General features: G+C 45.8%; 1 protein-coding gene across 8 annotated transcripts in view; it reads left to right on the top strand.

The window, feature by feature from the left end:
- RING1 (ring finger protein 1) overlaps positions 1-3,681 on the top strand; it is an 86,219-nt gene extending 82,538 nt beyond the window's left edge. For all 8 annotated transcript variants that reach the window (XM_086920637.1, XM_086920642.1, XM_086920643.1 and 5 more), the window contains exons 6-7: positions 778-952; positions 2,483-3,681. In XM_086920637.1, the coding sequence (XP_086776763.1) occupies positions 778-952; positions 2,483-2,584 (277 nt within the window). In that variant the 3' untranslated portion in view covers positions 2,585-3,681. The remainder of the gene's footprint in view (positions 1-777; positions 953-2,482) is intronic.
- Positions 3,682-24,737: the final 21,056 nt, after the last annotated feature.

Genomic DNA, 24,737 nt, shown 5'->3' with positions numbered 1-24,737 from the left:
ATTGTTTGGTGGGGCCAGGCTGATCCAATTACACGATGGAGACTGGTATTGGGAAGAGGGCCTGTTTGGTCCACTAGCATTCGAGAGACCTTGGGGTGGATGGGCTTGCAGGCAACTTCACCTGCACTACAGAGACCATTGGGGGTCAGGCTAATTCAACAACCCATCGGAGACCAAGAGAGACATGTTGATTTACTAACATTCCAAAGACAGAGTAGTTGACCGATTCACCAACACTCCAGAGATGATGACGGCCAGGCTGATCCGCCAATATTACAGAGACCAGGCGGGTCCAAAGGCCTGCAGATGGGGTCGGGGAGAGTCCTTCTGATTCACCAATGTGCCTGAGACTTGGCAGGGGTGGGACTGGAAAGGGTGGATGGGGACCTCCTAATTCACCAGTACTGCAGCAGCTAAGGTTGTCATAGGCTCATTTCACCATCACTGTGGTAGCTAGGGGAGTCCTTGTGAATAGTTCGCCAGTACAGTAGTGGTTAAACTGGTCCTTCAGGGTCTGGTGGACCGAGAGCCAAGGAAGACCAGGGGGTTGATTAGTTCATGCTGGTGTTTAAAGTCTGTGCCCATACTAGTATGAGTGCAGGACTTTTAAAATAATGTTTTCATGGAAAACTCATTCTCTGCCTAGTGTGTGACCCTTAACATAGGTTGAACGCTTCGCCCCACACTGAACTTTGTGTACTCTCTGGGGGAAAGGCGCATGGAAAGGGTGCACACTTGTTCCCTGCTCTTGGGTGACGACTGTCTCTTTACCCGTAGATATGTGAAGACCACAGCAAATGCAACGGTGGACCACCTGTCCAAGTACCTGGCACTGCGCATTGCTTTAGAGGAGCAGCAGCAAAAAGGGGGCGATAGCGACGGCATCAGCCTTGAGGATGTCAGCGAGAAGCAGTACACGATTTACATCACCACAGCAGCGGGACAATTCACGGTATGTACTCTCTGAGCTGCTTGTCACCACCACAATTGAGCAATTCAGGGAACTTCTGCCACCAGGAAGGACACATATTGTAAGCTCAGAACACTGTCATAGGGAACAGTTCATGGAATGTAGCACTCAGAACCGCATATCACCACCGCAATGGCACTTAAGGGTACTTCTACCACCAAGGATGGTTCAGAATGTTCCCCAAAAACATTACAGTTGGTCACAGTGCATGACTTATGTGGAATATAGCTTTAAATCACCATAAAGGGGAAGGAGGCAGTTTGGAGTATGTACGCATCATGAAAGCCATGAAAGAAAGAGGCAGGATCCCCTTCTAAATCACAGCTATGGGGGGTCGGTTAGGAGTCTGTGTACCTGTTGAGGAAGGAGGAAAAGGAATATATACATTATGTTTAAATCTCTGCAGGGTGTGCTGCTTTCATAATGCACACCATCAAAGAGGCATAGATTAAGGACACTGCAAAGCCTGAAGGCAGCAGCCAGATGGCACATACCCCAGTAACCACTTCAGGCAACAGAGAGAGTAGGGAGAATAACTGGGTACGCCTTTTATGCTGGGAGCAGCAAAACACTCGCCAGAAGACTGCAGACCATTTGGAACTCGACGGCCAGAATCACTCTTGGCCTCCCCCATCGCACTCCCACCACACCACACCTAAAGAAGCACCACTGGCTCCCCATTCACAAACATGCGCAATTCCACCTCCTCACCCACACTTTCTAGGCAACACTACATAACACTGGCTGAGCATACCTCAACAATCTCTTTCCTTTCACAAACGTTCCACACAACTCTGTTCTTCTGGACTCCTACTTGCACAAATTCCACACATGCGGAAAACCAGAACTGGCGGTCAAGCCTTCTCCTACATCGCTCCTACTGCACGGAACGATCCGCCACTACACATAGGAGCTGACTTCTCATGCGGAATACCTGGCTTTTGGAGTAGTCCCATTAGGTCCAAGGTGTGCCTAGACTCTCAACTGCTCCTCACCAGGTTACCCTCCCAGGTGATCGTGCGTTCTACAAATATGCATAACTTAACACATGTGTGACAACTGGGGGAACGTTATTCCATACCCTCATCCGGCTGCGGTGCAGGAGGGTGAGTGCCCATCGCACACCTCTGCAGCGATCAGGAAAGTCTTTGGCGTGACTTTACTTGCCCTCTGTCTCTACACGTGATGGTGACCTTTGTAGGAAGGGTCAATCCAGGCCAATGTTGTGTGGGAGAGCCACATGTGTGCCCTGTCCATTCGTCCCAAATGAGGCTGTGTGGGTCCCAGCATTCCACAAATGAGAAGAGTGTCGAGGGCCCTCATCCTCATGGCAGCACAGCTTAGGAAGAAGAGGCGATGAGCCTGCATATTCAGCAAGAGAATAGTTAGTATATGGGCAATGGAGGTTCATGGTTCACACAGGTGAATGATCAGAAGTAGGACTCTGACATCGTGCTCTAATGTTGACTTGTTTGTCTTCCTCTCTTCTTCCTGCCCTGGGGTGACGTGCAGACGCTGAACGGTTCGCTGACGCTTGAGCTCGTGAACGAGAAGTACTGGAAGGTGACGAAGCCCTTGGAGTTGTACTACGCTCCCACCAAGGAGCCGAAGTGAACAGTCCTCTGTCGCCAAGTCACACTACCACTGCCCGCAAAGCGTGGGCAGAGATCATTGGCTGGAGAGGAGGCTCTGTACTGACTGGTTTTGCCTTACTCGACATTTGTAATATAAAAATAATTTTGTATATAGCTTCTACACATCTAGCCCCTGTACTGGATGCTGCCTTCCACTGGAGGGAGGCTTTTTTCTTTGACACAGTTTGTTACGCTTTTTGTAATGTACAGTTTTTATTCTTGGGTTTGAGGAAGGGAGGAGGGGGTATTCCTAATATGGAGGAGGAGGTTGGAGCTTAGAACTTTTAGGGAAACTGTGATGTCACTTCTGACACTGATGGGGAAGTGTCTAAAGGCAGGGATGTCACTTCCTGAAGCTCACTGGAAACATGTACAGGCTGTGACGTCTTTTCCCTGCTGCTAAGAATATTTTGAGGCTGTGATGCCTCTTCCTGTAGTGGCAGGTAAGACTTCCTTTTTAAATGTCTGCAGGCTGTAGTATTAATGGCCTCTGCTTCTCAGGCCTGTGTATAAGCTCACTTCCTGCTGCTCACTGGAAATTTGTGGAGCCTACGTCCTAGCTTACTGCTGCTCACATGGAATATGTCAGTGAATGTCACCCCCACCATCCTTTGAGTCAATTGTGTGTCACTTCCTGCAGCTCAAGTACACAGCATGGAGTTTACGGCTTTACTCTGTTACCTTTAAATGTGGGGAGGGGTATTTTGTCCCTTATCAGAACTAGTGTGGAGACAGTAGTGTAGCCTACCACACTCTAAGAAACACTGTAAGGTCCCTTTCTGCTGGCCAGTTGAAATGTGTTGAGGTTGTGATACCACTTCTGCTCCTCACAAACATGTATTGCAAGTTTTCACTGGCTGGGAATGGGGCAGTAGTGTCCTGCAGTCTGGAAACAGGATGGCACTTGGGGAGAGGGTAACATTTCTGCTGTAGTCCTTTTGCGAGCCAGTATAGCTAATGTTGGCTTTAACATTCTTAAGCTGTTTGGCACTTTGATGCAATTCACTGCGTTGTTAAGTCCTATTTTTCTGCTGCAGAAGTGTTTCTGTTTTTTAAAACAAACATCAGTTAAGCTAATTGGATGATCCTGTTTGTTTTTTCTAACAATCTCCATCTGTTTTCTCTGGTTCTGCTGTCTTCTTCTATCTGCCTCCTCCCCTCCCACCCCTTCTGATGACCAGCAGGGAGCTGCCCGTTCTGTTACCTAATTGATTTTCTAACATTATAGGTGGGTGGCAGCTCTGTTGTTCATGAGTTTTCCCTCTAGTCACCTTGTCTTCAGTTATGTGAAGGTAATAAGACTTATAGAGCGCATTGGCTGCCCCAGGAGCGGGGCTTCCCTGTGCTAACCACAGTAGACCTGACATTGTACATCAGGAGAGGCGGGTGGGCCTTCAGTCTGGGCACTTTCTTGAGTGTTTGCAAAGGGAGGCAGTAGAAGAAGATTGTCATGTCTGTCAGAAGAAGGAATTATGTGCCTTCATTCTTGAGGACAGCCCATTAACGTAAATTGGCTAGAAAGCCATGCGACGTCTGCATACAATTGTACCTCCCACTCGCAAATATGGCCCTATCCCTGCCACAGAGCTTCTTTACATAATAGCCCCAATGATATTTCAGATGCTGGAAGATTCTACCTTAATCTCTTAACTGGTGCCCAGGAACAGCAAGAAAGAGTTGTTATTCTTCGAAGATTGGTTTCAGTTTTGAGTATTGCCACAAACCACCTGTGAATTGTACCTTGCACAAGGGCACAGACTCCACCTTGGATGTACTCCTGGATTTGGACATGCTTTCATTGTACTGTGCAGCGATGTAGATCTCAACGAATCAAAATCTGCATCAGAGAAAAGAAAGTTGCCACATTCCATATAAAAGAGACAGCTGGTCACGAATCGATTCCCAGTGGAAGTACGACTGTTGGCCGCAATACTGTACTGAAGATCCAGGAGACGGCTTGTATGAGAATAACTTGCTTGTGTATCGTCTTGGAAAAAAGACACTTAAAATTCTGCCCTGCGGAAAGCCAAAGAGTTCCCTTGTAACTTGTGCTTAACAAGAGATCACATCTAAGTTAAACACTCATCATATAAAGTGTTTTGTTGCAAAAATCATTCTTCAGCTGCAAAGGGACCTTCCATCCCGAGCTCTACGCTCCTCTTCATCCAGGCTACTTGTAGTGCCGCGTTTCCAGAGAGTGAGGATGGGTGGCCGATCGTTCAGAGTAGCGGCGGCCAAACTCTGGAACTCCCTGCCAATATCCCTAAGGAGTCTTGAGGATCTCTTAGCCTTCAGAAAGGTGATAAAAACCTACCTTTTCCCTAGGACAGGCTAAGTTGCTGAATCTGCTGGATCATCGTTCAAAGCGCCAGGATGCCCTTGGTGGTGACAGGTTTGCGCTATATAAGTATACCACAATACACAATACAAGGGACAGAGGTGGCCATGCTATGGCCTTGTGGAAAAACACAAATATTTTGTACACAGTAAGAAGGCCCGTCTCTAGGAAGTGCCTCAAACCTGGCATCGATGGGAACAGACCCAATCCCCAAACTCACAAGGTGTCTCTGGCTTAGGATACATATTTACAATAGGAGCAAACTGTAGACCTACATGGACTGGGGTATGGCATGTTTTTTGGAGTATCAAGGTCCATTTAGGTATCATTGTTGAAAATACGTTCTTGATGGTGTTTCTACTCTCGATTTCTCTGGTTATCATCAGTGTTAGAAATGGGATTTTTGGTAGGCTAGGGCATGTGCCAAAGCCAGGCAGTACCCACCACTGTAGTCATGATATGGGAGTTACTCCTAAAATAACCCCTGCTCAACCCCTTGGTAGCTTGGCACGAGCAGTCAGGCTTATCTTGGATGCAGAGTGTAAAGCATTTGCACATAACCAACAGTAATACAGTGTAAGCACTATAAAAGGACAGCACACCAGTTTAAAAAAATATCCAGTATTTTTATCTACTTAAGGCAAGACCAAAAACTATAAAAATCCACAATACAATACTTAACAATCTTCAGTTATCAAAATATGCTTGAAAAGCAGTATGTCGATAGCTCCATCCGGGGCTATTATGGCGTTGTGAGCAAACAAATCTGACCAGTTCTGGCTGACCGTGGCGTTGCAGGTCAGCTGCGGTGTTGGGAAGACCTGCAAACAATACCTTTTAGAAATGTAGGGCGTCGGCGGCCTCTCGTTGAGCTTCCGAAAGCACGGTGTCCCACAGGCGTCTGTTCCGGAGGTCGGTGCAGGAGTCGTCAGGGCCCTTGAAGTCACACTCATTGCACAAAAAACTCCTGTATGTTGAAGTCTGGGGCACTGGTGTCGGTAGGCGTAGGGTGCTGCGGTGCCCTCAGGTCGAAGTGCGAGCAGCAGATCGGTGGCGGCGTCAGTGAGACCAAGATCGCAGTGCGAAGTGTCAGTTAAGCTTTATTCGATTATAAAATAATCATAAAAGCATATTTATAAAACAAAAAAATCGCCTGTTACAGAAAGATAGGAAACCACAAAAAAATTATGGAATAAGTTATACAGTAAAAAATCTTACACCAGAATAGATTTTCTGCACTGAAAAACAGGCTTTAAAAACAACGAAACAGATAAAATTACAAATTCTTCCCTAAGGGATGGCATGGCTATGCATGCAGGACGGCATTGTCGCAGGCCTAGTGTTCTAAGCAGCAGGAGAATTCACCTTTTCCTCTGGACTGTATAAAATTTACAGAAGAATAAAACATGCATGGTGAATTGTCCTGACAAATCCTCGCATGGGCAACTAGACAGCTACCTAGACCAATCGTTAATATCTGGAAAACTAAGCGACCTGTGGACAATGTCCATCCTGAAACGTGTTAATAAAAATCTTTCAAAATCAGAGGATACTAAAGTTAAATACGACTGCATCTTAAAGGTAGCCAGGATGTTTTGGTGTGCTAGAACAGAGATTTGTATTATCTCTCTATTTAATCTAATGTTTTCTAGATACTGCAAACATCCCAGTTTGAGAACTTTCCTACTTATGTTAGTCAAGGTATTAGGGTTATCAAAATATTCTTGATGTCCTAATCAGCAAAAGAATTCCTTGACATACCGAGCCAACTTGTATGTAATACCCCATCTAACCCACAGCAATCAATAATCATTTGTCGATTTAAGACGGTCTTTTCTGAAGTCCAGATATGATGCCAGAGGAGAATTGGTTGGATGCCAATAACATCCGCTATATAAGATATACCTAACTCCGAGTGGCAATTGAAACTTGAGACACTAACCGGGATGGCAAGCAGGTATCAAGAAATCTGTTTTCGGTCCTCTGAAGAGATGTCACATCTACATGTCCCCAAATACCCTCTCCATAGGTCGCTATTGCGACACTTTTAGCCTTGTAAATTTGAAGTAGTTCTGAGGGAGGGCGGCTGCCCAATTTCTTACTAAAATTAACCATGGCTGCCAGTGATTTAGGGAATAATAGTCTCCTTAAATTAACAGCCTGTGTCCACATGCCATTTTAAAATGAATGTTTTGGATGCGTTTACTGTAAGGCCCAAGTTGAACATAAAGTTCACAAAACTAGATAATTCTTAAATTAACAGCCTGTGTCCACATGCCATTTTAAAATGAATGTTTTGGATGTGTTTACTGTAAGGCCCAAGTTGAACATAAAGTTCACAAAACTAGATAATTCCTTCTGGAGGCTATTCGGGGTGCTGGCCATAAGCACAGCGTCATCCGCATACATGAGCACAGGAAGTGTGCACTTCCCTACTGCCGGGAGGTCCTGGCACTCATCCCTGAGAACCCGGTCCAAGTTATTAATTAACAAGGTTAATAGAAAGGGTGCCAGGTCACAGCCCTGCCTTACTCCTCTTCCGACACTAAAAGAATCTATGCAGTCACCCCCTGCCCCGAATCGCACCCTGGCCCTAGCCCCAACATTAAATTGTCTCATTAATGAGACCAGGGATGGTTCCATGCCCAACCTCTCCAAAATCGGCCATAGTTTTTTATGGATGACACAGTTGAAGGCCGCGGACAAATCCACAAAGGCCAGATAGAGAGGGCCCCTTTTCGCCTTAGTATATTTTGCAATAGTTCATTCTTAATTTAGGCACTAATCTAAAGTGCCCAAGCCCTTGCGGAACTCATATTGTATATTACTAACAATAGAATAATTCTCTGCAGAGTCCTGCAATCTAAAAAGGAGTACTCTGCCAATTATTTTGACCGTGGAATCTAAAAGCGAGATAGGCCGATAGCACACTGGATTTTGCCTATCCCCCTTTTTAAGACTCGGAACCAGAATCGATTCACTCCAGGTGGGAATAAGGCTGGTCGAGATACAGGCATTAATAACTTTTGTTAGAATTGGTCCCCAAAAAGTAATATTATGTTTGAAAAGGTGCACAGGGATGCCATCAAGGTCTGGGGCTTTACCACTCTTGCTCATTGCGATTGCCTCCTCAATTTCATTAAGATCAAATTTACGGTGTGAATGGTAATTTACAGTCTGGGATTCCGCCCTAACCCTGCTAAATCATTACTATTGGGTTCAGGACCGGGTGCAGAGTATAATTTAGAAAAGTGATCAACCCATTTGCCCTTAGAAACCTCTATCTCTATAGTTGCCCTCCCTGGATCAGCTAAAAAAGGGAGCATTGACTGCTTTCCAGAACGCTGAAGAATCTTTCAATTCTGACGCAGCTCTCCGGGCATTCCATGCCTCCTCCTTTAAAAAAAAAATCCTTGCTTTTAAGGTACATCTATTTTGGCCTTGTGGCTTCTTTTATTTCTTCATAATTTTTACCCTGTCTATGCAGTGCAAGTTTGAGTTTGGAGTGGGCTTTCGAGCAACTAGAATCAAACCATCCTTTATTTTGAAGAGTTTTCTTCTTTGAGTTTACGTGAAGGGTTTTGCCAATTAAGTCTACTATTTCAGAAAAAAACCTCCACTATTTCTGAAGCGGGATGGTCATCTCCTAAACATTTTTTAATGGCTTCACTACAGTTAGTGGTCCCCTTTCTCATAAATGACTCCGGATCCATTTTTTCCCAATATAGCCATTTTGTTTAACCAGTGTAACATCTTTAGCAAGGTGAGTGGACGAAACCTTTCCTTTAACTAGTCTACAAACAACCTTAACTCCAATACTCTATGGGAAATGATCGCTAAGGGAGATGTCCTGACTCTAGAGGCATGTCTGGACGAAATTAGGATAAAATCTATAGTAGAAGAAAGCCCTTGTCCATTAAACGTTGGGCTGAAGGGCCCCAGGGTACTGCATAAGTTATTTGCACAGCCCATATCTCCAGTAAACATAATATCATTTATAATATCTCCAGGTCCAGAATGATTAAAGTGAGGGCCGCTTGTTTCTTTATAATAGCCCAGACCACAGACACCAGTGTCCCAATGGTGGCATAAACTGATGTTAAAGTCTCCGCCCCAAAATATTAACAAATCTTTAGCGGAGGCCGCCTGAATCTTTGTAATATGATGGGATATGGCCCCCAGCACTCCTGCCTGCTCTTCACGTGGGGCATTATTATAAAAATTCACTACAACTATACCTATTGTTCTGTCTAAATCCGCCCCTATTATTTGAAAGCAATGATCAGCTGTCAGTGTTACAATATTCCCTAGGTTTAAGTAGTGTGCTATAGAGATGCACTGCCCCCCCGCCCCCCAACCTTGCTCTCCTGTGCGATGATGCAACTGCGGGTACATGAAACCGCCCACTGAGGTTTCCAATCTTTGGCTTTAGGCCAGCAATATTCCAAAACAAGAAGCAACAAATACTGGCTTTAGTAGTTCACTGTACAACCCTAGGGCTTATTCCAGAGGCAACAGCGATATCCACTTCAGGAGGGGTTATTGGGATATTGGCCAAGCTTTGGGGAAAAGGGGCAGCTACAATTCTTCCCAATTGCTCATTCCTGTATAGTCAATCACAGGTCTCTAACCTCGAAAGAGGTGCAAACCGATTCACCAAAGGGATTTCCAGGCTAGATGCCTGATTGTCCAGGGTTTTACCTGGGTAAGATGGCCTTTCTGAACTCAGTAGTAGGAGAGGCCTAAGGAAACAATTCAGGGATAGCGCTGTGATCTGCGTGCCTACAGGGGGAAATCTATGCAGGTAGTCAAGAATGGTTTTGGCAGCATATGAATTATTAAAATTGATCACAACACAGTCTCCCTTTCAAGGACGCGCCCACCCATCCTACCCTTCTAGCCATAATTATTTGATTTGCTAAATGTGGCCCACCCCAACCAGAGCCCATTACATGTCGATTCAGCCAATGAAGTGCCTTATCCATCAGCTGGACAGTAGTTTCCAATTGGCCTTCCCTTAAAATGGGAAAAAATGTTAAACCAGTACCAACGGTATTGCTGCCGGGGGAAGATAAGGGAGGAATGCACTTTGTTTTGAGATTGACTTTGAATAACCGTCTTGCCTTCATGCCCCCCTTGAGTTGTTTGAACATTATTAGAGGTGGAAGAACCAGAAGGAAGTTGGGCCCTACTAATTTCCTGACAGTCAGCATGCTGGAAATTAATGCTATCAGTGTTAAAGGTAGGTTTCTTATGGGGACCACCCAAGGGCTGATGCTGGTGCTGATACATTACATTGCCCTCCCCGTTGTTCGTGGGCAGTGCTACCCCCCGGTAAACCTCAAGCCTGTGAACTTGACGGGGGGTCAAGTCTAGCTGTTTCGCTCTCTATTCCCGCAGGTGTCACCTGAGACTCTCCCTCTACACCACTCAGCTGAGTTTTTTTGCACAGGAATGAGGTACTTTGCAGCCAGCCTCTAGCAGTGTTAACCTCTCCTCAATTCTGGATAGTTTATAAAGGACAGGGTCAAGCAAAACTGAAAACATAGTCTCTACCCTTCTCAGAAAAATCTCATCACCCAGGCAAGATGGTGAAGTACCAGTCTCTGAGTCCTTACAGGACATTGGTTCTACATGGACCACTTCCACTTCCAGTTCGTCTGTCCTAGCGCGTTTCCCGGCTCGTACTCCTCTAGTCGTGTTGTTCTTAGCGGATCCAGCCCCCCTTCTCTTAGCTGGAAGCCCAGTGCGTCCACTAGAGCTGGGAGTTGGCACGAACGCAGCTTTAGCCCGCGTCACTCTATCGCAGAGCTGTGTCGTACTGGTAGGAGGAAATAGAACAGGCATTATAACTCGGTCCGGGTTTGGTTCAGGATGTGTTAAAGGCCTTGCGGGTGAAAGAACAGCCCCAATAGTTTCTACATAGTACAAGAAGGGTTTAGTGAGAGAGGTTTTTCTGTTAATTGAATTTCGTAGGTTAAGACCGGCTCGGCTCCCGTAAGGAATGCGTCCGGCGTGCCCACAACGCCATATTTCTGATTCACGGAATAACCCCAAAACAATCCACTTATGATAGTGCAGAAGGTATCTAGGCGGAGAAGCAAGAAACAAGAAGAGGCCCATGAAAAGTGAATACATTCTGAATATGCGGATGATAAAGGAAGACCCCAACACAGCCTCCCTCTGGGTCCGCGGCACCCCTTGTGCGGTGCAGCGTGACTGATGGCAGCCCAAGTGGTGCTGGGACTCTGCGTAAGGTACGGTGCTCCCCAGGGGAGTTCTTTAACCCAAAATGGTGGCTTGGCCCAATGGGAGGGAGGGTAGGCAGGGCCTGAACTAGAGAAAACCAAAAATGTGCCTATGCCTCCAAAAAAATGCAATAATGCCAACACTGAATGATTAGAGATAAACCATAAATTTATTAGTTTATCTCGACAAAACTTTTGTCATTGAATCAATACGTAAGTTACAAAATTCACTTATTTTAGGAGCAGACAAAGAGAGAACCATCAACTTCCTTTCTAGCCGTGTGGAAATCAATCGAACAATGTGTATGTATTTACAGTGAACAATTATAAAGCAAAAACATTGCACTAAATCGTACATACATGGACATTAATGAATCAAAAAGAAACTTTTTAAGGAACAGGTGAACGATCACAGTTTGAAAAACATAAGTACAGCAACAAATGAGAGCAGGGGTGAATCTTTCAAATACAACAACCCCTGGCTCATGAAGTGAATTCGTTAGTGTAAATAATCACAGTAAGCCCATTTTAAGAAAATGTGACTATCAAAAGCCATTAGTGTGAAGACAAATGTATGAGTTCAAATGTCAAAAATGCCGACGCGTTTCCAATCCTGCCAATGGTTTACAGGATTTTCATCAGGGCGGGGAACGAGTCCATGGGAACTGTTTTCCAAAAAAGAAAAAAGTTTGTTTTAGTGAACTATAAACAAACGCCATTGTGTTCAAATGCTAAGTGAACCGCATTGTGGTGCGGCATACCTTGGAGGTAGTGGCCTATGTGGCTTCTATTTTGGAAATAGCGCTTTGGCTCTTTGAGTCAGGCGGGTCTGGGCTGTAACAAGAAAAAAGACTACTGTCACTGATCTGGACGTGACTCAATGCACGCTGAAGAAAATAACATTGAAGAAAAATGTTTACCTTGAGTCTTTACAACATTAAGTTAAGGAAACCGGTAGCAGGATTATTTTTCAATTATTTGCTGTGGGGACAGAAATGAAAAATGACGATATTTTAAAAAGCGGTGCCAAAGCGGTAAAAGAACAGGCACTTGAGCGTCACCGCTCCGATGGGAACACTTACTTTTGAAAGTTGAACACGGGCGGAGGGGTCGGACCGGTGTTACAATGGAACGCTGTCCGTTCTAAAAAATAAGCAGGAAAAGGAGGCTAGCAACTGGGCGCTCAGTCACGCAGTGAAAAGATAAAAGCTAGCATTCAATGGCAGGTGAAGAAGGGATCACTCGCTTACCAAACAACGCCACAAGGGGCTCTACTAGACTGCATCCTTGCTTCTACCGGCACCTACAGGCTTTAGTTGTCCAGGGCGCTGCCGGTACTGGGTGGTGATAAAAGCATGTGTATGCTGACAGCCAATGGGATGAGTTAAGGGTGCTACTGCATTGTGGGAAATGGAGTCCAAGTGAGGAGTCAAGCTCGATTAATTTCACTAAGCGTGTTTAAGCCCTTGTTATCCGATCTCGGATAAAAAAACGAGTAATGACCGCACCCATGGTGGAACACTTCGTAAATAACCAGCACACTGAAAACGATTTCAAATGGACACCACTTGTCTGGCTGGACTCTAAACGCTACCCCAATGTAGAAACTATGCTTTTGCGTAAGGAGGCATACCTCATACTGCGATTCGATAGTGTGAACAAGGGCTTAAACACGCTTAGTGAAATTAATCGAGCTTGACTCCTCACTTGGACTCCATTTCCCACAATGCAGTAGCACCCTTAACTCATCCCATTGGCTGTCAGCATACACATGCTTTTATCACCACCCAGTACCGGCAGCGCCCTGGACAACTAAAGCCTGTAGGTGCCGGTAGAAGCAAGGATGCAGTCTAGTAGAGCCCCTTGTGGCGTTGTTTGGTAAGCGAGTGATCCCTTCTTCACCTGCCATTGAATGCTAGCTTTTATCTTTTCACTGCGTGACTGAGCGCCCAGTTGCTAGCCTCCTTTTCCTGCTTATTTTTTAGAACGGACAGCGTTCCATTGTAACACCGGTCCGACCCCTCCGCCCGTGTTCAACTTTCAAAAGTAAGTGTTCCCATCGGAGCGGTGACGCTCAAGTGCCTGTTCTTTTACCGCTTTGGCACCGCTTTTTAAAATATCGTCATTTTTCATTTCTGTCCCCACAGCAAATAATTGAAAAATAATCCTGCTACCGGTTTCCTTAACTTAATGTTGTAAAGACTCAAGGTAAACATTTTTCTTCAATGTTATTTTCTTCAGCGTGCATTGAGTCACGTCCAGATCAGTGACAGTAGTCTTTTTTCTTGTTACAGCCCAGACCCGCCTGACTCAAAGAGCCAAAGCGCTATTTCCAAAATAGAAGCCACATAGGCCACTACCTCCAAGGTATGCCGCACCACAATGCGGTTCACTTAGCATTTGAACACAATGGCGTTTGTTTATAGTTCACTAAAACAAACTTTTTTCTTTTTTGGAAAACAGTTCCCATGGACTCGTTCCCCGCCCTGATGAAAATCCTGTAAACCATTGGCAGGATTGGAAACGCGTCGGCATTTTTGACATTTGAACTCATACATTTGTCTTCACACTAATGGCTTTTGATAGTCACATTTTCTTAAAATGGGCTTACTGTGATTATTTACACTAACGAATTCACTTCATGAGCCAGGGGTTGTTGTATTTGAAAGATTCACCCCTGCTCTCATTTGTTGCTGTACTTATGTTTTTCAAACTGTGATCGTTCACCTGTTCCTTAAAAAGTTTCTTTTTGATTCATTAATGTCCATGTATGTACGATTTAGTGCAATGTTTTTGCTTTATAATTGTTCACTGTAAATACATACACATTGTTCGATTGATTTCCACACGGCTAGAAAGGAAGTTGATGGTTCTCTCTTTGTCTGCTCCTAAAATAAGTGAATTTTGTAACTTACGTATTGATTCAATGACAAAAGTTTTGTCGAGATAAACTAATAAATTTATGGTTTATCTCTAATCATTCAGTGTTGGCATTATTGCATTTTTTTGGAGGCATAGGCACATTTTTGGTTTTCCCCAGGGGAGTTCAGCAGGCAGGATGCTGGGTGGATTAATGACGGGTCTATCTGCTCTGAGCAGGACCTGTGCCTCAGACCAGTGCCTCGTCCGAGCTCACACCAAGCTCACCGCCACTCCTGATGCTTGCTAGCGGTTCCCTGGCCCCCTCCCCCGCACCGCACAGCAGCTTGCGGATCGCCGGGGATTTCCTGCAATCTCTGTGGCTTTTCTGCCGCTTCCCGGTTCAATCCTCAGCTCTCGGAGACCGGTACTTGGCCCCCCTGCGGCTTTACCTCTGCTGCAGCTGCCGGTAACCACTCCTGTGCTCCCGCACTCGGTCCTAACAAGACCAGGACCGGAATGCAGCAGTCTCCTTCCCGGTGCGAAGTGAATGTGGTGCTCGTTGCAGTGCAAGCTGGGCATCGTCAATGCTGAAGCACTGTAGTCGGCTGACGAACTGGAGTCGGTAGGCCAAGGCTATGGTGTGGGATGAGAGCGTTGCATTGTGTAACTTTACAAGCGGTGCTCTCAAACCACGGTGCAAGCAGCGGCGTCTATTTTGGCTTGGAACAGCGTCCTCTGGGATACCACGGCGTTGTTGTGAAGCGAGGCGGCGCCGGGTGCGGGGCTCACAGGTTGTGGTGCACGCAGTGGCTCGGTGGCGGCGTCATATGCGAGACCAGGGTCACGGTGCAGCGTTGTGGTGGTGCCCTCTACGGTACCTTCAGGACACGGTATCGGCAGCAGCGTTGTAGACGGCGTTGGGTTGCTTTTTCTTCTGTTGCAGCACAAAACACACAGTCCCCCAGTGCTGTGGGCAGAAGAGCTTGAAGTCTTTGCTCTTCCTGAGACGTCTTGAACAGGGGGGCGAGCTCTACCTCAAGCCCTTGGAGAAACTCATAAATGTAGGTTGCAGAAAGTTCAATCCAGTCCTGTCCCTGCCCAAGACTGAAGCAGCCACTGCAGGCAAACACACCAAAGCACACAGCAATGTGGTAGTACCTCCTCACAGTCCTTCTTCTTGGCAATCTTCTTGGTCCAAAAGAGTTCTGAACTTCAGGGGTCTGGGCCCCAGTATTTGTATCCCAAAATCCTTTGCTCTCTTACGCAGAGAGTGTCTGTGCCCAGCCAGAACCAGTTCTGCCTTCACTGGTGTGACTTCCTGGCAGGAGGTGGAGATGGCATAGTCATAGGCAAACCAGGCCCTTTGAGGTGCAAAGGAAATCTCCTCCCCCTTTCCCAATTGCAGCCCAGGTCTATTCAGCCCTTTCCTGACCAACCTAGACAATCTGGAGCCACTCCTGCTCCCCAGCCTTCTGTCATCCAAAACCCAGACAGGCAATCCACATTCCAGCAGAGGCACACTGGATGACTGAGCCAGAAAATACATACTTTCTAAAAGTTTTATTTTCAAACACAGAATGTAAAAATCACCTTCACTAAAAGATGCAGCTTTGGATTCTGAGTTCAGGCATACTAAACGTTGTTTTCCTACCTAATTCCCCGGGCCAGTTATGTTTATAAGATGTTAAAAACAAACTCCCCATTCTGTCCTATGGGGAACAGGTAGCCTAGCAAAAGTGAAAAACTAAATTGGCAGTGATTCACTATCAGGACATGCCACACACACACACACCAGGAATGTCCTACCTTTCACATACATTGCGCCCTGCCCACAGGGGTACCTTTGGCCTACCTTAGGGGTGGCTGACATGTAAGAAAAGGGAAGGTTAGAGACTGGCAAGTGTGTGCACTGGCCAAGTCGGATTGAGGAAAACAAGGACCCCCTGGACACTGATGTTAGTGAACTCCTAGGGCAGGGACAATAATGTGTGAACAAAAACCCTAGGCAGTCAACAAAATGGCAAACAAGTAATATGAAATGACAGCAAAAACTTCATACATAAAGAAGTAAATTAAAATTGATCATAATTTTAATAGAAACAGATAAAAATCATACATGTAAATGGCATAACCATCACCGTACGATATAAACATAAGAATTAAAAAACATATTTCATACATTATTATACAAAGTACACCTATATAAATTAATATCACTAGTTTTTATAAGAGATCACGCTGTGGCGAGTGAAACTCGACGCGCGTTTCGGCGTAAAAACGCCTTCTTCACGAGCCACAAAATGGTAGTGATATCTGAAATACACATATAAAAAGAGGAGGACAATCTGTTATGCTTCGTTTTGCATTATTTATACACTTCATAAAAAAGGCATTACAACGTGTATTCCTAAACAAGTATAGAAGGAAACAATAATAAAAACCTAAGTATTCACTGTCAAATTATTAAGTCTAATATCTTGTTGCCACAACAAAATTGATAGAATCATAAAAGTGCAGATTGTGCCGTACTCAAAACTAAGGAGAGGGGAGATGAATTCATGGTTGAAAAACAGAGTTGATAATCACATTTCAACACAGATTCATAGATCGAATCAAGGGTGATGAAAAAACACAGTATGGATTATTGACTACAGCATCAAAATATTCAGGTTTGATACTAACAAATATAGTACTGATGGCTTTAGTAGGTTAATAATCATGATAATTGTAGGAATGATGTCCTTTTCATAGATGCTTATTAAATACATACATATATGTTACCATTCAATTTACTCACTATTATCAGAAGATTTGACCAAAACTGTATACAGGAAGGAAACGATCATTTCTTGGGCATCAGCGTGTTTTTTATGAGCACCAGTTGTGTTCGATGAGGACACATTCATTTTTGTTAGGCATGGGGAGATTAAATGATTTGCCTAGAATCCCAGGATGTTGAGCGTCGTTGCCGAGACTCGAACCCTGTTCCCCAGATTTGAAGTCCACCGCCCTAACCGTTAGGCTCCCTAAGTCGCAATACAAGGCTACATCCTCTGCAGCACATCTCTGTATTGAAATAAGAAATAGTTTCTTGCTCTTTTTGCCATCACCTTTGCGCCGTCTTCACACTTTCTCAAGCAGTATGTGTTCACTTATCACACTGAGCTATTATTGTATTTGTTTTAATTGTTTTTGTTTAGCGAATAACTCTGACTAATATAAGGTATCTCTAGATGAATTGGTTGGGTCCTATTCCCCTTTTTGTACATTAATTGTAAATGAAAGCAGATTAATGGTTATTCTGCTAAATTACAGAATTTATTTTCAACAATACCTATATGGACCTTGTTACTCCAACTCAGGATAGGAATATACTGTAGAATCCCCACACACCCATACTAAAACCTGTAGACCAAAAATCTAGCGTAGGCAACAAAACCAGAGGATGACTTCCATAGAGTGACCCCGAAGGAACGTTTTCCAGGAACAGGTATGGTCTCGCGAAGATCAGATCCCTGTAAGAGACTGTCCTTGAAAAGTGGTTTGGCTTAAAGAGGTGATGTCATTTAAGACTGCAATAAAAACTTACACAGGGCACCAAGGAATCTCAGTGATAAGATAAACACAAGTGTGGAAGAGTTTTGGTGTCAAAAGGGGCCAAGGCTCAAACTGCTACTTTAGTTGCTGGAAAAAAATCATCAGGCAAAGAAGGGTTCGATTTGACCTAAGAGAGGACATATAATAGTCAAATTACCATTACAATCTAAGAGTAAGAGTTTTACATTTGAGGAGGTTGTCTTCCATAATTGGGACCCTTCCAATTCTAAATATAGCAGACTACAACTGATCACACAGGACAACAGCGCAGTCTTCACTTAGGAGCTCACATTAGAACCCCAGCGACAAGATGAAGCAACACCTACCAGGAACACTTGGCAGAAGAGGAAGATGATGTGACTGTATTTATTGGGGAAGGGGGCCGCTGGAAGTAGGTATAACTAGGGCATCCGGTAGAATACAATGTCCTATTATCTGTGGTCAGTAAAAGAGCAGCTTTCCAGTACACGGTTGTAATGCAAGAAGGTGAAGACGCTCTGGCAGTTGTTGCCCATATTAAAGACCACCCCTAAGGGTTCTCTTAACACCTTCAAAGCTACAGTTCAAACAAGAGAGGGCCTTTATGGAGGCGAGAGACCGTTTTAAACCTGCTCCACTGGACCCAATATTCATTTAAGGACGTCCATAGAGACTGGTCATACTAACAGCTTGGAAATAGATTTTATGCAGGGTACTAGTGAGAGCCTTGCCTCAACAAGGAAACCAATTGATCGATGCATGCAAGTGTGTCCAGTGGGGGCAGCAACCCTGATGCATTGTCAGTTTACAAGCTCTGCTCAGTAAATTTGATAGGGTTCAGTGGTAAGAATAGAAGGATTTCTTCAGCACCTCCTTCAGAAGCATTGTAGATGGGGCCAGAAGATAGGACGGAAAGGCATGATCATAGCATGTGTTTCTGTGGATAAGCATGCTCTGCATACTCCTAGCATCTAGTTTTGGGGTTGGATGTTTACAAGTTTTTTTTATTCAAAGACCTCTTTCGAGTCATGAGGTATACCGTGACTCGTCCCTTAGTTGGCAAAGCACATGGGCCCCTACTGCGTATTAGATAATTTTTTTCCCTGCCGTCAGGTTCGGACGAGTACCAATCAAGTTATCTTGCTTTCCGTTTGGGCCTAACCAGTTGATTCGACTTCGATGTCCGTACAAAGACTCTACTTGCCTGTTTCTGAATGTGGCTTCTCGGACACCAACCTATCATAAATGCCTAACCGGCATGGCCTCAAACCCTATTCGGGGTTGTTTGCCTCTGTTCTTAAGAACTTTTCTGTGGAGAATGTGTGCACGGTGATGGAAAGGATGCCCTCCGGTGTTGTCCTCGATGTCATGGAAAATTCCAGTGGAACGACCCACATATGAGTGTGTAACCTACTTTTCTCCTGACCACGACAACACAGCATAGAAGGCCATCCATACCTCCTTTTTGAACAGTCTTCAGCACCAACAGGAGAGATGGTTGGCACATCAGAGGATGCATAAGCAAGTCGCCAAAGACACACTCAATATCTTTGGGGGAAATCCCTCTCTTGACATCCAGGAAAGTGAAGAAGCTGGCCCCTCTGGCATTTTGCACCACCAGCTGTCACCCAGGCCTGAGGCAGTGTTCTCTTCCAACCTCAAGGAAAAGGAACTATCGCCTCCATACATTCTGGCCCTCGGGCAAAGACCTCAAACAAGACTGAATATGGTTGGCACCAAAACACTCATAAGGTCTCCCAAAGACTATGACTTCTCGAAGCAGAAGGCCCCTTTGATTCCAAAAACAGCCCTGGCCCTGAAGCCAAATGCAAAAAGAACAACTGATGGACAGAAAGCTAAAGTTGGCTCCAAAAACACTGTTGGTTCCACATGGTTTGAAGGCTTCTTTTGTGCTAAAGACTCTTTCCACACTGTACTCTGAGAGCTTGGAGCTGCCCATCCTCCAACGTTTCCCAGAGAAGTTGGATGCAAGACAAAAGCGTCTGTTTATACATCCTTAAACAAGGAATATTTCCGCAAAACTGGCCCCTTGGCTCACAGAGACTTTGCCTCCAGAGAAAATTGAATTCTGACGAAGAGCTCGCTTTGGAACCTTCTCCTGCTCCTAAGCCAAATAGACGCAAAAACCAAAACACCAGTCAGCTTCCATATGCACATCCATTTCCACATTATCCACCCACTCCTCCATCACTGCACCGTACATCACCATCTCTTTACACTCCGGAGGATTCTCCTCACGGGAAAATTAACCCTTTTAGCCTACTGACCCATGTGACGCACTGTGTGATACAGTGCCCAATGAAGACTCATGAGACTACTACAATGTCAGTCCCCTCCTTGTCCCAGGGAGATCCTGACTACGCTCTTTACCCGGTTAGGCCTTCACCCCAGATGATACCACAGCATATCATGGGGTGATACAGAAGGCAACTAGATTCCACACGGGGACCATGCAGGTCGTCCACAAAGAAAGTGACTTCTTGAAGAAGACATTTTTCAAGTCCAATTTAACTCTTCCCCATGGAAGGGTATGCTGAAGTCCTCCACAGACTCCTTGAAGGAACCGGTTAAGGCAAGGGTGGTAACTCCCTGGGTAGAGAAAAATTATAAACCCTATCTCAGTAACCCACCTTCCATCAGGGGTCAGGTCACTCCTAATTCCCTTGTGGAGCATACTGTGTGCAAGTGTGTCAATTCTCGGCTCACAGACAGTGCAGGTCTACCCAGCAAGGAGGTTAAGAAGCTAGACCCTGCTGGGAAGAGGGTGGAGGTAGGGGTGGCTACACATTATAGGAACGCCAATTCTCTCAGCCTGGTCTTCCGATACAAGAGAGCACATTGAGATGAAATGCAGGAGCTCGTCCAGCACCTCCCAGAAAAGAATAAGAAAAGGAGGGAGAAGTTGGTGACGGAGAAAGACCATCTCCAATGCTTCCATCTGCTCTGCCCTATTTGCGACGTCACGTTCAGAGGGATTAATACTAGTGTCCTGATTAGATGGTATACATGGCTACGCATTGTGAGAAGTTGGCCTGGTATATGATGTCCACTATTCTAGTGGGCACCTTGCACCAGTCCAAACGACCCTTATTGATGGTAGGTTGTAAAGCCAACCTTATAGAAAGCTATCCTGGTGGTAGCTGTGGAGAGCAGCCTTCAGACTAAGACTTAAAGGCGAGTTAAGCAAGTTGTTTTACCAATTATAATCTCTTGAATGATCAAATGAAAGCACACCACCCAAGGTATATATCAAATATATATGTATTTATCCTTAACACAACCCCTCTGGTCTCTTTATGAGGTCAGAGGTAAAAGTACAATACAAGGAACTTAATTAGCATACGATAAGTTGCACAGTATACGTTATGCCCTAGGGGCTTCACAAACCATATACTAAAATATTGGTATAAGAACCACGTGTGGGTTAGAAAGCAGGCCTAGGGCCTGTGGAATAACTGGGGCTACCAAGAACAACCAAAGGTTAGGATGGAGGAGGCCCATGGGCGACGCGTGCAGTGTCTAAACACAGGCGCGGGTTACCATGGACTTTCTATGGAGAATGAACAAGTTACAATTTTAAAGATTAAGGACACTTCTAGGTTAACTACGATGGAACCCTTTTAGATTAGAACACTTTGAGAGTCACCTGACCAAGGGAAGCCAGGTGCATAGGTGTCTTTTGGTGTCGGGTTTCGTCGTCGATTCCAATGAAGAACTGCGAAGAAGTGCTGCAGGCGACCAGAGGAAAAGTGTCTGGGTGTATCCAAGGGTGGATCGAAGATCTGAAGAACCTGAAAGCAGAAGGGACAGAGTCTGGGTCACTCGCCTGTGACCAGGAAGGTGATGGGAAGATGCCAACCAATGTCGGGTGATTTCAGGTGAAAGAGGGGAAGCGTGTCTCTTCAGCCACTTGGTCCAGGAGGCGTCGACGATGACCAGGAGCTGGATTCGACCTGTCCCACGAAGGATCTAGTTGACTGCGGTGTCTGAATCCGGATTGGACCCAACAAGCCTTGGCAAACGCAATCCACGCAGGATGTCGAGATTGGCTTCGGCGCAGACCAGCAAGGTCTGAGGAACTCCTCCTTTGGAGGGGAGTTGGAGCAACCAGGAAAGCTAAGTAAATCAAAGATTGGCCTTCGAGTGGGCTCACTAGCCAACGGACTAGGAACAGTAAAGGCGCATCGGGCTGAAATGCACAAAGCGGGCCCACGGGACACTCGGGGAGTGTCGGCCTCTGAGCTTCGGTGCAAAAGGTGCTCTGGGCAGGGGCTTTAAATACCTCAATGTACAACTTTAGGATACCTCGGTAAGTAGGTGCAGTTGCAAAAGTGCAGGATGTCCAGGAGTTCCGGTCCCACGTCTCTAGTATTTGCTACAGGTCTCCGCTTTGCTGGGAGAGCAGGTCAGCGTCCGAGATGTCTGGAAGTCCATGTCCTGTGTCACAGATTCTTCGGGATCCGGTGGGAGCCTCGAAAATGCAGACCGGCAAAGATGCAGTTGGTGCCTGTTTGAACAGGATGGTCACTCCTTGACCACAAGGGAGATTTCTTCAGTCTTCCAGTCGATATGGAATGTCGAAGGTCCAAGATATATGTTGCAGAGTTTCGTCCAGGGTAATCTAAAGTCCTAGGGACTGGAATCCTATTCTTATAGCAAGATTAGGGATTGGGCTAACTCTAAAGTCCCACCTATGGGAGGACCTGGAGAGGGGGTGGTTACACCCCTTCCCCTTTGTCCAGTTTCGCACCAGAGCTGGGGCTAAGGGCCACAGCAACCGGTTTGAACTGGGAAATGCATGGAGCACCTAGTGTGCCCCAGGCAGTGTCTGAAAAGCATTCACTGAATGCAACCCACCCTGCCCCAATACACTAAAGCCTGTTTGGGGAGGTGCTAGCACCTCCCTGGACAGGAAAAGTATTGTCCAGGCCTCCCCTGCCGGAGTTTCGTCTAGAAGCAGGAGGGCAGACTTGTGTCTGTGGCAGTAGCATCCATTTTGTGATGCTGGGGCTCTGTTTAACTGTAACCGGCTTTACCAGTAACTACATGTCTTCTCCTTCTAGAAGGGTGGAATGCTACCCCCGCCGCCAGAACTGGCGTGGGGGGAGGTGGGGGGTAGTATTCCAAAGTGTTTGACACCTTACACGACATGTTTTGATAAAGCCAAACTAAGGTTAGCATTAACCGCGAGGATTATAATGCACTAAAGAGTATATGGTATGGCTATATCATAGAACAGCTATGAGGAGATGGTTCCGAAAGCTGCAAAGGGGCTCAGCTCATGCTAGGGCACACTCTCACACAAAACCAAGCACTCTGCCTCCAGGATTGTCACAGTCTGCCATAGGAGTGACTTATAGGTTAATATGTGTGTCTCTCTCTCTCTCTCTCTCTCTCTCTCTATATATATATATATATATATATATATATATACTATATCTAAGTAAGGGGTGATTACACCACCTTACCCAGGCTGCAAGTGCAGACCTGTGGTGTCAGTTTAGAAGGCTAACCAGGGGTGGCCTAATACATGCTGCAGCCCCTGGTAGGCCTAGGGTGCACCTTTGCCCTGGGTACCTAAGGTACCAAATACAGGGGCGACCCAGTAACCAATCTGGTATGTACCTAAAGTACATGGTATCAATGTAGAGAGAGAGCAGCTAGCCTGTGGGCCTGATTAGCAGGGCCATATACATACTAACGTCGAAAAACCAGTGAAGCACAGCAAAAAGTGGGAGTAAACATTGGAAGCAGACCTTACTCTCCTACACACATCTCTGGTTTTAGACCTGAGGTCCAAAAGGATCTGCTCAATCTTCTTTTCAGTGGTGAACACCTCTTCGGCCTGCAGGTTGACCAGATGCTGAAAAAGATTTTTTTTTGAACGGCTTGAACACCCCCAAAGCCATGGGTGCCTTTCAGACCTCAACACATAGGGGCTCCTTTGGAGGCACCAGCATAGAGCAAGCTCCTAGCCCACCTAACCAGACCCTACTCCCTCCTATCAGAGGCAGCAGCAACCCGATCACTACGCGGGTACACCAGGGGTGCTGATAGATGCAACAACAGGGTCAGTGAGGTTCTAGAAAGGGGCCTCCTCATCACAATAGGGAATCCCTTTGCCTTCCTCCTGATCACATAACACTTGTGGTGGGCACACTGCAAGATTTCCTCCCTCGCCAGGAAATCATATTAGCAACTACTACTGCCTACAACTTCCCAAACCCCATTTCTCTCCCTACATATTGCATCCTTCGGACCCCATTCTCAGTAGCGAACATTTCAGCCTTGTTGAAGAAGGGGTAAAGGTGCCATAGAACCAGTGCCTCTCGCCTTTGGAGCAAGTGGGTGTACTCTCTACTTCCTCATTCCCCAGAGAGACAGCTCCCTCGGGCCCATCCTGGACCTCTGGCCCCTCAACCTATAAAGCCTCTCCGAACACTTCCATATGGTGAAACTGCAGGATGTCATCTCTCTGCAACAAGACACCTACATGGCACCTCAAACACGAAGACTCCTGTTTCCAAGTACCCATTCATCCAGCCAGCCAACAATACCTGCACTTCATGATGAGTGAGAATACACACTGGTTCAAAATACTTCCCTTTAGCGTTACTATTGTCTCAAGGGTATTCACCAAGTAGCTGGCAGTGGTCACTGCCAACTTAAGGAGGTTAGGCATTCACATCTTCCTCTATCTAGATGACTGGTTGGTCAAAAATGTAAGCAGACAGTAATGCTTAGCGCATACCCAGGCGCCCATCTCGTTTCTTCACAGCCTCAGGTTCACCATAAATGCCACCAAATCCCAGCTAGAGCCCCTTCAACTCCAACCCTTCTTGGGGTCAGTACTTACTTTGGTTACAGGCAAAGCCTACACTAGCCTGCAAAGGGCCTCTGCATTTCAGCAGCTCATACCTTTTTTTCAGTCACATGGTCACCTTGTAGTCCCAACTGTGATGCTCTTCTTGGGCACGATGGACTTGTGTATCACCATTGCCTCTCAAATCTGGCTACACATTCACCTGTTGCAGCAATGCCTAGCGGTACAATGGTCACAGGCGGAGGGTCAGTTGGACGATCTAGTG

This window comes from Lissotriton vulgaris, chromosome 5 (assembly GCF_964263255.1).
Source record: "Lissotriton vulgaris chromosome 5, aLisVul1.2, whole genome shotgun sequence".
NCBI classification, from domain to species: Eukaryota; Metazoa; Chordata; class Amphibia; order Caudata; family Salamandridae; genus Lissotriton; species Lissotriton vulgaris.
This window is presented reverse-complemented; position numbering and strand designations above follow the sequence as displayed.